This window comes from Neopsephotus bourkii, unplaced genomic scaffold (assembly GCF_033783945.1).
Source record: "Neopsephotus bourkii isolate Nb327-2 ecotype Australia unplaced genomic scaffold, CSIRO-AGI_Nbou_v1 NB_1131, whole genome shotgun sequence".
In the NCBI taxonomy this organism is placed as follows: Eukaryota; Metazoa; Chordata; class Aves; order Psittaciformes; family Psittacidae; genus Neopsephotus; species Neopsephotus bourkii.
In genome coordinates this window covers 249650-263176 of record NW_026901617.1, presented here as the reverse complement: position 1 = coordinate 263176, position 13527 = coordinate 249650, and the positions used below count along the sequence as shown (strand labels likewise).

General features: G+C 50.7%; 1 protein-coding gene across 1 annotated transcript; it reads left to right on the top strand.

Moving 5' to 3' along the window:
• Positions 1–771: 771 nt before the first annotated feature.
• Positions 772–12336, top strand: FBXO10 (F-box protein 10). The gene is given in 8 exon segments (XM_061362626.1): positions 772–1343; positions 1346–1804; positions 6734–7572; positions 7923–7975; positions 9288–9326; positions 10002–10066; positions 11441–11710; positions 12005–12336. Coding segments are annotated over 8 exon segments (2265 nt in total). The 5' UTR covers positions 772–1135.
• The last annotated feature ends 1191 nt before the right edge of the window (positions 12337–13527 follow it).

Sequence of the window (13527 nt, the reverse complement as noted above, 5' to 3'; positions counted from 1 at the left end):
ACTTCCGCCGCGGGCGCGCGCGCGCCCGTGTAACGTAACCACACTGCCCGACGCGAAGGATGACGAGAGGCGACGACAAGAGGGCGAGGAAGCGCCGCGCCGTCTCCGCTCCACGTGACCCGGCGCTGCCAGTCAGTAAGATGGCGGTACGTGCTGCGCAGGCCCAGGTCCCATCGTGAGGCGAGCCGGGCTCCTGGCGCAGCGGGAGCGGATGTGATAGATGGAGGTGGCGCGGAGCAGGGGTGAGCGCCGGGCAGTCGAGCGCTCTCGGGCAGCCCCGTGCGACAAGTCGGCAGGGCGGGAGCGGCTCTGCTGCCGTGGATGGGGCATTCCCCCTTTGTGGGTCCCATGAAGCTGTCGGGGAGAGAGCTAGGGGAAAGCCGCGGAGGGGGGCGCTGCAGAACTTGTATCCTGGTGTCTGTCTCCAGCTTCGCAGTTCCCAGTGCTGCTCTGGGTTTGTGTTGGTCCCCGCGGCCCTGTTTGTAGGGCCTGGAGAAGCTGTTTTAGGATCGGGTACTGCATCTCAGAGGGGTGGTCCTGAGAGGACCGCAGGCGCTTGTCGGGAGAACGCCTGCTAGTTAGCCGTGCAGGTTCTGCATGCCGCATTGCCAACCCTCCTAGCAGCAAGACCTGGCCGAACACGCAGCAGCTCTGTCGTGCAGCGTGTGCTCCCAGCTGTGCATCTGTCTTCATGGCCACCCTGCCTCGGCAGCCCCTTGCTCCTGGGGTCTCATGCCATGTCACTGTGTGGGAGCTGGCAGGCGACTCTCCCAGGGAGGTGACAGCAGGGGCTGGGGCAGGGGAAGCTGCAGTGGGAGATCCGTTGCTAGGGGAGGATGGATGTGCTTGTTTACGTGCATCTTTGAACCTTAGAGTTAAACAACAAAGTTCTAAACACCCTGAAAGAGCAGAGACCTCAGAACAGGTTGTTTGGGTATTGCTGACCCATGAATGGGGCTAGCATGAGAGGGAGGAAGGGATGGCCAGGGGTGATGGTGGATGGAGCACACCATAGGATGAGTGCTGAGCCCCCCTTGGTCAGATCCCATGTCTACCTGAGGTGTGCCAGCCTGCTGCCCTTGGCATGCTCCTGTACAGTTCTGACCCTGGAGAGGTACGTTCAGCGGGGACTTAAATGTCAGTGTCAACATGGGGTCCCTGCCCTGAGCTCTCTGGACACACCACTGACTCTGTGTCCTCTCCTTTGCAGGTGCTGAAGGGGCTTGGTAGCCTCCCAGTGGAGCTGTGGCAGCTCATCTTAGCCTACCTATGCCTCCCTGACCTGGACTGCTGCAGCTTGGTCTGCATGGCCTGGTATGAGCTCGTCCTGAGCCTGGACAAAACAGGAGGCGGCTCTGCCTCGGCTTCCTTGAGCACAGATACCCCAACTGGCCTAACCAGCCTGTGGAGCCACAGTACTGGAGAGAGGCCTTCAAACACCACTACCTGACCTCCAAAACCTGAACCAAAACCATGCAGGATATGCAGTCCTCCAGCTGCATCTCTCTCTTCCAGAGGAGGAAGGGCTGGTGCCAGCTCTGTGTTAGCACAGGGGCTGAGTTCAGCAGGTGCCAGCCAGTCCTTGGCACTGCCAGCCCCTACAAATGCCTTGTGCTGCTGCCTGGTGCACATGAGGAGTAGAGCAAGGTGCTGCTGAAGGTGCCTGTGGAGGCTGTGGGGCAGGCCAAACTGGGGGATGTGGCACTGCTGGCAAGCATTGACCAGCACTGTCCCACTGCTCGCTTCCACAATGTGGTCTATATGCTGTCCCACTTTTCCTAGGTGCTCTACGAGATGAGGCTCGGCAGGGCAGAGTTGTGGGGATGGCGAGGCCACCAAAGAATTCCTGAGGATTCCAGAGTATTCCTGAGGCCACGTGAATTCCCTGGGTGTTCAGAGGGCACAGCCAGGGGTTCTTGGACTCCCTAACGCATAGGGGCTCAGGCGCTTTATCCTTCAAATGTCTCCACTTGATTACAGGTTGCCACAAATGCCACACGAATTGCCACTAGCCAAAATGCCTTTGTGTAATAAAGCAAATATGAATATCTATCAGGCTATTACAGATTAGTAGCAGTGATCAGTGATACAGTACTAATCAATAGTATGGCAGCAATCAGTAATAGCAACAACCTTATAGCAGCAACCAGTAACAGTAGCAAACAAGTAGGTAAATATTATTACAGGTTACTGCAAACTTACCACTAATACAATAACAGATGTGCTTATGATGGGTTACTTATGTAGAGAATACAATACACTTATCAGGAGAATTGGACAGATTGCAGAAAGGATCAAACCAGCTGTGAATTAGGAGAGGTCATTGTGGTGGTGTAAACTAGAGGGTTTATTAGTGGTTGAATTGTGATTAAGCGATAATCAAACAGTAATTAAACTGATTTGACAATGATTTGACACTGATTTAAATGATTTAAACGATAATTTAGATGGTGGTCAAACATTCCTGCTTACTATACTGATACCAGGAAATAAAGGGTTAACATTGTGCCTGCTTGCTTAAGCAGTCGCTGTGCTTGGTGAAGCAGAACCACAGGAGTTAAAGTTGCTAGAATGGTGAAGCAGAATTATAGGAGTTACAGCTGCTAGGCAGAATTGCAGTAGATAAGATTCATAGCTTAATATTTAAGACGTTCTTGTTCGAATAGTATCTTTAGAAAGAAAAGGAACAGAAGCTAGCCTGAGTAACAAAATTTATAAACTTGACAAGTTTCTACTTTAAGATGCATAAAACCGGCTTGTACCGAACCTGAGGTTTGGACAGGAGCCGAAACCATTGAGTCTGCGTGAAGGCAAGAGGTTACTGGCGGTGATGAAGGGGAGCTACAGGCCTTCATCCTCACGACCCCCTAACGACCACCACCAGGAGGCACTGCATAGGTGCACCAATGGGACCAATGCCAGAAAACTAATTATAGTACTAGACAGGAATAGGTTTTGCATATGTATTAGGCGTGAAGCAATCTCATGTTTAGGTAATCATTATATGTAATATAAACGAACTGAGTGGCAAAGAGGGGTGCACATGCTTTTGGAGGAGAAACCCCTATGCGTCTCAGCGCTGAATAAAGCATACCTACTTTACAACTCTAGTGAGTTGTGGATTCAATCCATGTATCAATACTTTTAAGTACACAACAGCTGGATATATAAATGTCATTAGTATAGAACATACTTTTAGGTAGGCCTACTGTAAAACATTTCTTACCTCGTTATGATGCCTCATACCAGATTACCTCATATCATATTACCTTGTGTCAGATGCCATATTAAGGAGTCTTTCAGGCTGAGGGAGTAATCTTGAGAGGTATCCCTGCTTGAGGGAGGTCACCGTGGTGCACCCCTAGAGGAGAGCTTGGTGAACTCAAAGTGATGGACTTGTCAACCCCCACTCTTCAGTTTTTGTGTAGGTGCACAGCTATAGCAGTTTTTGTTTTGTTAGCTTTAGCAGTTTTCCCAGCTGAGGCTGGCACTGTTAGTTCCTGATAAGACCCTATATAGCTTCCTAGTCCCTGAGGAGGTCTGGCCTTGCACTGTTTCCACTGCAGGTTTGACTTTAGTCGTGGCTGTGCTACCGGAACCAAAGCACTATTCACTCGATGAGTGGGTGTGTCACTCCATTTAGAAGGGTGCCCAGTCATCCCAGGGGCTTGAGAACAAACTGAATCAACCGCAAAAGGGGGGGCCAAAGGAAAAGTACATGCAGAATGAGACATTCTCAGAGAGGCTTGATTTTGGATAAAAAGTGAGTCTGTTTTAAGGGGCTGTAGCACACCACCACTTTAAACAACCAGTAAATGCTGTTGATTTAAATTTTTCACCTGCAGCAGCTAATAATGATGTTTTTTGTTATTTCATAGCGATTTTATTTTTATGGCCTGTTTCCACTTTTCCAGATCATAGGTTGCCATTGCAGTCCCTTGTATGTTGCACCTGTTGGTGGTATCTCAGGTTTCTCAGTACCCAGCTGTGCTTCAGGGATGCATCTGTGCTTCTCAAGGATGTTTCTGGCTCCCAGGCTGGTGGGCATTTTCCTTTGTTCAGTGATTTTCCCCTTCTCACCAGCCACCTTTCCAACTGCCCATGTGGTGAGGTGTGAGCAACCTAAGAAGGTGGGTGTACAAGAAGTACCCCGGGAGCTGGCAGTCCTTACAGTGTGCACCACATCAGCCCCTCTGCCCAAAAGCCTGATGCTGTCGATGTGCACTCTGCTTCAGCCTGGGCTAGGAGCCCTCAGCTGGGATATCCAGGGTCTTCTGCATACCTAAGCCAGAACACAGTGTTGTGGGCTTAGCCCTCTTGCCGTAGTCCACCCTGACAAGACTTTGGTCCCCATAGACAGTTGCTGACTGGTCTAGAGTGGGATATGCCCAGCATGAATGCTGCGCCCATGGGCTGTGCCTCCAAAAACAAGACTTTCCTTGTGATAAGTCAGTCCATCATTAGCTATAACGTACGCTTTCATTTCCTTTTCACAATTTTATGATGTCACGTATAATATCTAGAATCATAGAATAGTTAGGCTTGGAAAGGACCTTAAGATCATCTAGTTCCAACCCCTCTGCCATGGGCAGGGACACCTCACACTAAACCATGTCACCCAAGGCTCTGTCCAGCCTGGGCTTGAACACTGCCAGGGATGGAGCATTCACAGTTTCCTTGGGCAACCCATTCCAGTGCCTCACCACCCTTACAGTAAAGAACTTCCTCCTTATATCCAATCTAAACTTCCCCTGTTTAAGTTTTAACCTGTTACCCCTTTTCCTATCACTACAGTCCCTAATGAAGAGTCCCTCTCCAGCATCCTTGTAGGCACCCTTCAGATACTGGAAGGCTGCTAAGAGGTCTCCACACACCCTTCTCCAGGCTGAACAGTCCCAACTTTCTCAGCCTATCTTCATACAGGAGGTGCTCCAGTCCCCTGAGCATCCTCGCGGCCTCCTCTGGACTTGTTCCAACAGTTCCATGTCCTTTTTATGTTGAGGACACCAGAACTGCACACAATACTCCAAGTGAGGTCTCATGAGAGCAGAGTAGAGGGGCAGGATCACCTCCTTCAACCTGCTGGTCACACTATCATATCTAAATCAATTTGAAAGTCCTCAGGAGAAAGATAATGCACTGGCATATGGTGGGAAAACTGAGCTGCAAATCTGCTGAAACAGTCCCTATTTGTCCGTGGCCACATGCTGGGTTGCTAATGCAGACATGTGGTGTCTTGCTCAGTAGTATCTCCTGCATTTGGCTGGTCAGTGTGGCTGCATTTTGCTTTTAAGACTGTTGCTCTGGTCTCCATGTGCAGCTGCTGTTGGTGAAATGAGAGCATTTCCCCGCCAAAGCCATCAGTGAAAAACAAATCATAAAAAGCAAACTTACAGCAATCTTACTGGCAATCATAAGAACTCTGCAAGTTGCAATTTCAGACAGGTTTTCACAAGCAGCCTCTCAGAAGCTTATTTGATTGTATCTCTGTTTATTAGCACTTTTTAATTAGAAAAGCAGAAGCTACGATCAAGTCTGAAGCAGGCTAGTGGTCTGAAGGGATTTCTGTGTTACTGTCTTTGGGTACAGATAACTGCATTTCAAAACCTTTCCGCGGTATGACCACTTCTGAGGTTGCTCAAGGCTGCAACCAGATGTTAGGACTGTATGCTGGCTAAAGACCCTGGATATCTGTAAAATTGCCCCATCTCACTTGTCACAAGCTATTTTCAGTCTGCTTTTAGTGTGGTGCACCACTCAAGGAAGAGAAAATAGTGATTTAAGAGATTCTTGTCAAATTAGGAGCACTGAAATTCCAAGCACACTACTCAGCTTTTCTGACCTGGCTCCTCTGCACCTTGTTGCATTACAGTTGGCCTTTTCAGTACATAAGCAGAGATATTTGACCATGCACAATCATCCTGGTGGTATGCCAGCACCCATAAATTTCTATATGTATTGCTTAACAAAGCAGGAAAGCCGTGGTAGGGATGGCTCACAGTTCTGCAAGCACCAGCAAGTCAGATGGTTAACCACAGTGAGAGAACAAGGAATTGATGGTGTCTCTGCCACTGCATTGTCACAACATAATGCCTGTGCAACAGTATGGCACAAATTTTTACATTCTTTGCTTTGCGCTTGATACACTGTGGGTGCAGCATCCTTCACCAAATTTGCTAACAACTCGGGAGAATTGTAGCTCTCCAGGGCACCCACGTAATGTTTGAGGTTGTCTTAACTTCTGATTCACCCAGTAAACCCATGAGTCCATTAACAATGTCCAATAGCCAATACACATCTCTGAATTTGCAAACTCTACTGTGTAGAGAGTGTTGCTAAGGTTTAATGATCTTGGCACATCAGGCCCTGTCTGCTCCTTCCTGTGACTGCTGGGCCTCCCTGAGCAAGTGTTTAATCACATTAAAGTGGCTTAAACCACTTAAACATCGAAGTGATAAACCACGACAACTGCAAAGCTGTGTCTTGCCTCTGAAGTTAAGGAAATGTTCCCAGCATGGAAGAAAGTCGGTAGACACCACTTGTTGCAAGATACTTGCTAACTCGGCTTGCAGCACTGCATCTATGCCTGTGTGAACTTGTTTTTGTGACACCTGAATGTATATTGTGAGCGTGAGCTTGTTTGCTGTGGAAGGACTTGATAGTATGTCCAGGACCACTTTTTCTTGCTTTGTGCAATGAACTCGCTTTATGCTTACTCTCCAGACAGGCTAAGGCTATGTCCAGTTAGACAGTTGCAACTTTGAAAGTGGGCAGCTGCAAATCCATGCACCAGGGATGTGCCAAGTGAAGTTTTGCACATTCAGCCAGTCCAGCATCTACCTCCACAGCAAGCCTCTCTGCATCCTGAAGAGCTGTGAGTTCACCAGCAGTGGGAATGCCTCTGTAACTGTGGAGGGCTGCCCAAGCTCTGACTGTAACTGAGCCTGCAAGCACCTGGCCATGCTGGCCAATCCCAGTCAGTGTCCATACGGGAGCCTGACCCAGCTGGCTGCCCTTTGGCCAAGTGGGATGTCTGGGGGAGAATCACTGCTGGGGCCAGTGAGAACATGGGAGATTGTTGTAGGGTAAGGACAAAGCAGCTTCTTCTCCACTGTGGGTGCTCACGCCCTGCTCGGCTCAGCCCAGGAAGGCACTGGATTCAGAGACAACCTGCAGGCAGCAAAGGAGGAGGAATCCCCAGCCCTCAACCCAAACTCTAGTGACAGTGACTTAAACAGTGACAGTGCAGAGAATGCTCAGGCTGCCTACAAACTGCCCTCTCAAGCTCACAGTCTGAGTGACACAACTGCTAATGTTATGGACAGCAGGCTTCAAAGCAACAGACTGCACACCCTTCAGAGGGACCTTAAACCCAAGTCTCTGCAGCAGGAGCTGCAGCAGGACGAGGCCCAGTTTTTGGCCAGCTCTCTGCAAGGCTGCATCATCTGACAGTGCTTTTTTAGGGATGGGAAGGGAGGACTATTCATTTATTCACAAGGCCAAGCAAAACGGGAAGGAAGCATCTTCACGGATGCTACGCATACAGAACAGAAAGGTGCTGTGAAGACTGCTGTGAGCCCTCTTCTCTCTCCCTCCTGCTCCACTGTCTCCCTTTCTATGCATTGCCTGTGTTAATCAGCCCAAATGTGTGTTCTTTCTGCCTGGCCCTTCTTTCTAGAAGCTGGCACACATGTCACACCAGGCTTTGCAGCGCACAAGCAGCTTTCCATTCCCTGGCATGGCTGGTAGCCTGCACTGCTCTGGCAGGGTGGTAGGGGCTTTCCTGAGCTGCCAGACCTTGCCTGAGCAGGCAGCAGTGAGAGGAGGGGCAGCCATGCTGGGGCAACCAAGGACACCAAGGACACAGCTGCCTGGCCAGACAAGATGGATGGCCCCTACACTGCCTGCACTTACCCTTGCAGCAGAGCAGCAGCTTGAAGCGCAGCACCCAGACCTACACCCCCAGCCAGCAACAGTGATTGTGCATTGCTTGTGATCACATGCCACATGCACTGCTTTCCCACCCTGGTTCACTGCTGCAGAAGCTCCTCCACTCACTTCGCAGCCTGGTTGGAGTGGAGCCATCTCTGGTGAGAGCTCCTGAGAGGATGCCGAGGCAGTCTGTGGGAGGCACTGTGCTCAGTTGGTACTTTTATTTCATGATCAGCCTGGTTGCTCTTCTCTGGATCTCAACAGCAAGCCAGAGATTCAGGATCACACTGGGGAGGAGGAGCCGGTGGTGGGGTTGGGGCCCTTGGGCTTTGTTCCTTCCAACAGGAGGCAGGTGGAAGCCCAGGGGACAGCAGGTGACACCTATACTCATGCGCAGCAGGGCCCACATGTGCTCTGCAGGCTGTCATTTCCAATGCAGCACTACCTCTGCTCCTGCTACTGTGTTAATGCTTCCCACCATCAACCATGGTCACCATCTGCATGCTGGTTTTGGGGCTCCTCTCAGAGCAGCAGTCCCGTGGCTGATAAAGCCTCTGACCTCATCCCTGGTGTGAGGAGGATGGTTGAAGGAGGCTAAAGCCCAGACTCTTCTGTGGCATCAAACGAGGTGGGCTTCAGCTGCTGCATGCTGCTTCTCCTGTGCTTTTCTATGGGGCACAGGAGCCTGCAGCTTGGAGCCCCTCTGTTCCTCAGCACCTCTGGGGCAGGGAGGCTGCAGCAGCTTGCAGTGGATAGCATGCCTCCTTGTGTAATGTTCTGTGTGGTGCTGGGAGAGCTGAACAGAGGGTGGTTTTCAGGAGAGTAAGTTTAATCCTGAGGAAAGTCCAGCTCGGGAGTAGGGATAACAGTGAGTGCAGGTAACCAGTGGGGAGGAGAAGCCAGGCTGCAGGAGGCAGGACTTGCTTTTCCTTGTCAGTAGTTTCCCTGTGGCTGCAGCTGTGGCTGGCCACTCCTGGAGGCAGGACCCTGGCTGGACAGACATGGGGTCTAATGTGGTGGCTGTTTGGATATTCATGAGCGTCTCCTGCCATTTGAATACTCTTACAGACGTGTGCTTCCCTGCGCCTCTTTGGGCTTTCGCCTTCTTGAAAGTGGTTCAGCTGACCGTAGCTCTGCTCTGCTTTGCATGTGCCTTCCTTTCCCACTGTGGTTCCCTCTCCCTGCACTTCACTGTGCAGCTGCCCCATGCCCTCCTGCTAGGCGTGGGCAACAGGCCGTGACGAGTAGCCAGCCAGGGGGACTGGTGCCTCTGCAAAGACCTGCTGTGCTGGCATCAGTCCAAACCTTGAGCAGGCCACACTGCTGCTGGCAACTTTCTTCTCTTCCTCCCTCAGTGGGAACCTTGCTGCTGGAATAGCAGTGAATGATAACAGGTGAGGCCAGATCACAGGAATGGGAATGAAAATGATTTTGTTATGTTCAGTTTGTTTCTGTCTTTAATTCTCTGTTCAACTGCAAAATTTACCTTGTTGTGGTTCTTGGGTGACTTTCGGTTCAATAATCCCCTAGTCTCCATTTTCTAGTTGGCATTTTTATTGTTGATGCTGGGAGCATGTCTTTCTGCAGTGCGTCCTCCAAATTATTGTTCCCTTTGTCTCTGGCCCAGCTGGGGCATGGAACTGTGCTCTAGAGCAGTCTAACATGGAGACTGCTTTTTTCCCCTCCCATGCTATCCAGTTTATAAAACTGTGATTTCAGTGATGCTTTCCCATTGTCCTGACACCTCTGAGTGGTCTTCCACTGTGCTCTACATCTCTGACGACAGGGAGGTGATGATTACTGGAACTGCTAATGACTGGTGGCCTGTGTGGGAGACCATTGCTAAGGAAGCTCCTGATGCTCAGGCTCTGGCGCAGGCAGTGGGAGTTTTCCAGTGGGGCCAGGTCTCAGCTAGCGAGGTGTCTGCTCTTCCATGTGCAGCAGGCCTATGCAGTCACCTTGTCCTCCCTGCCTTGCCCTAGGAAATGTCATCTGCGAGAACCAGTGGGGTGGAGCAGGTATCTGCTGGTGGGTGACTCAGTCCTCAGGAACAAATTCATCTCTTACAGCTGCTTGGGCAGCGTGGTGATGGGCGAGTGTGGGAAGGGCCTCATTGAAGGGAACACCGTTTATGGTAGGGAAACAAGCCTTGCCTTGCTGGGCTGCCCTCTACCTCTGGCACACCCCAGAGCTGTGGTGGGAGCCCAGGAGAGGGTTGGCAGTGGCGCACAGAAGGCTTGTCAAGGAGCAGCAGCAGCCCAGGCCAGAGCAAGCACTCCCAGAGGTCTTGCCACCAGCACTGCTGTGCTGCTGCTCACAAGAGGCCCTCTCCCTTACCACTGCTTTCTCTCCAGTGGAGGGCAGGAACTTCCCTCTGAGCCTTGAGAAGGAAGCCAGCCTAGCATGATCACCCTCATGCAGGACAGGGTTGAAGGAGAGGATGCATGGTCCCCATGGGACAAGGTGAGTTGCATCTGCTGCTGTCCTGCACCAGCTAACTAAGGGGCAGACTAGTCTGGCAGGGTCTGTAATTCAACAACTGGGCTAACGTGTGACAGAGGCTAAGCTCCTTATGTGGTTTGCTCAGGAGACTGGAAATAGCTTGCTTTTTTTTTTCTTTTTCTTTCTTTTTTTTTTTTTTTTTTTTTTTTAAGGGGTTTTAAAGCAGCTGCGGAGAGAGAAGTGCTGCAGAGAAACCCACACTGCCAGGGCATGGATCTGCATCCTGGAGCAGCTGAACTTCTCTTTGGCCCTGTTTGGGACAGAGATATAGCACAGGTAGTCACATAGCATGGTTTTGTGTGCATCTGTCATAATGCTGGCCACGGTGGTGGTCTGTAGTGCTGGCAAACAGTGTGAGCCTCTTGCAGTGAGGGTAAGGTACACAGATAGGGAGTTACCAGTTACCAGAGGTTTGTGGATCAGCAGTGGCCAGGGCAGGAAGAAGGTGGCTGTAGAGGCTGGCTACCGTGGGCATGACAAAGCTGTGGCTCAGCCTGCTTTAGAAACTGGAGAATACATCCGGGCACATGAGTCCAAGCTGCAGGGAAACCCAGGTTGGTGCTCACAAAGCTACACACTCCCTGGCCCCAGGGACTCCCAGCCCTGAGAAGGAGAGAGACCAGAGCCACCTGTGCATGGAGCCGGTGGACAGGACTGTGCCTGGCCATCCCACAGAGCCCAAGGGCAGTAGGAATTTACCTCTTGGTTGCAGGACTTGAACCAGGGGACTTGAGCTGGGGTCAGAGCAAGGACAGTGCCAGGAAAGGGCAGAGGTGGAGAAAAAAAGGCTCACAGAGTTGAGTCAGCCCAGTGGGACCAAATCTGGGCTGAAGGATCTCTGTGAGCCCCTTGTGTAGGATTAGCTTTCATGTGTGCTCAAAGAGGAGCCCAAAGAGGACATCATCCCACCTGCATTGCATATGGACTGACTACCAGCTGCTTTGAGGCAGAGCTGGGGGTCTCCAAGCACTGCTAAATTGATGGGCCATGCCACCCTACACTGTAGGCAACAAGGGCCGTGGCATGTGGATGATGTCCTTCAGCCTCCCACACCTCATCAGCCACCAGATCAGCCACAACAGTGTCTATGGGGTGGCGGTGTTCTGCCACAAGGATGCCGGTTACTATCCCCGGGGTCAGGGGTGCTACAAGAGTTTACAGGAGGAAAGGGAGGGTGCTGCTGGGGAGAATGACCCTGACAGTGAGGAGTACCCAGCTGTCCACCATCCCATCAACGTGGCACTGGTGGAGTTGAACAGCATCGACTACAATGGAGGTGAGCTCAAGGCCTGCCACTTTTCCTGGGCTCCAGAAGAAGAGGTGGTGAGCAGAACAGTGTGTTGTCCTGGCCCACCAGCAGTGGGGCTCCCAGGGCCTACTTAAGCAGCCACTGGACCAGAAGGACCCCAGACTATGGTGGTCTCAGACCTGAGTATGGGTGGGTTGTTTTCCCACTCGGAAAGTCATATTGTGAGAGAAGAAACAGTGCAGCTTTTAGACATAGAAATACATTTGTGGCCATCATGACTGAGGCTGCAAGCTCTTGACCAATAGGTCTTTCTGTTGGCAGCTGCTGGCTTTCATGTCAAGAGCAGCAAAGTGCTCAATGTCATCACCAATGTCATTCATGCCAGCTGTGATGGCAGGGTGGTGGTGGTGCAGGGCAGCCAGCTGATATGGGTTGCCAGCAACAGCATTTCCTATAACAGCTGGGGAGGCACGTTGGTGGAGCCTGAGTGCTAGGTGGATATATGTGGAAATGGCATCTACAAGAACTGCAGCCACAGCATTGTCTCCAGGGGAGAGGGCATCATCACAGAGAATGACATCACTGGCAACCACCAGTGTGGTGTTCAGCTGCTCCAGGCAGCAGATATGAAAGTACATCCTGTAGATTGCTGATGGGGCACTGACGTGTATCCCTGCAGCTGGGAGCAAAGTGAACTCTCCATCCCTGGCAATGTCCAAGGCCAGGTTGGCTGGAGCCTTGGGCAACAATGAGCCTTGCCCATGACAGGAGGTTGGAACTAGATGATCTTAATGTCCTTCCCGATCTGAACCATTCTATTACTCTGTGATTGCATTGAATTGGCAGGCTGTGTGAGCTGTGCTGAAGAACTGGGGTAACTGGCACTTGAACTAGAATTTTTAGAAGTTAGATGCAGTGTTCCAGCATCTAGTCTGTTCCCAAGGTTAGTACCTGGCTCAAGGCTGCCTCCACTCTGTTCTTTGTTGAGATGAAGCCAGTGTGCACCAAAATGATAGATAAATGCAATTTAACTCATCATGAAGGACCCCTAAAATGAGTATACAGAAATCTCTGCCAAGACAAATCTCTTCATGAGTCCTGCAGGGACTGCAGACTCTTTCTGAAAACAATGCCTGTAGAAAAACATTGTCTTCTGGACTAGAAACTAAAACCCACTGCATTTTTCATGGTCCTGGCTGTCTGGTCTCCTGGAGCATATAGGGAGGATTCATGTTGCAGGGTTTGTACTGGCAACAGAACCTTCTTGAAGTACTGGCAATGTCATGGTGCTGTTTGGCAGAGCCAAACAGACAGCCTGAGAGCAGGTGGGATGGTCTGTGCTGCTGGGCTGGGGAGAGTGCTCAGCAAGGAGCACTGCAGTAGCTGTAGCTGCAGGGAGGAGAAAGGACTGATCTTCCAGACGATGGCACAGTGGTTCTTGGGGAAGAAGAGACTCCCAAGTAATTTCTTTTCATATACAAAGAAGTGACAGCCTCTAAGTCTACTCTGAATCTCGTAATTCAACAGGAGGGTTTCCCTTACCCTTTGTGACTTTGGTCCCTGTATCAATCATCCCTAGGTCAATTTTACCTTGATTTTCCTTTGTATGGGTCATCCATGTAATACGTAATAGAGTGAACCTTGCCACTGAATTCTGTTAAGTCGTGCCTTTATAGATCACATTAAAACTGCTCGTGCTAAAACCTCTGAAGAATGGTCTTTAATGCTAAGCTGCTCATTTCACAAAAGCACCTAGCTGTGGGTGGCCCTGGTTGCACAGGGGGACTGGACAAAGTGACCACAAGAGTTCCCTTCCAATATCAGCAATTCTGTGATAGAAACAT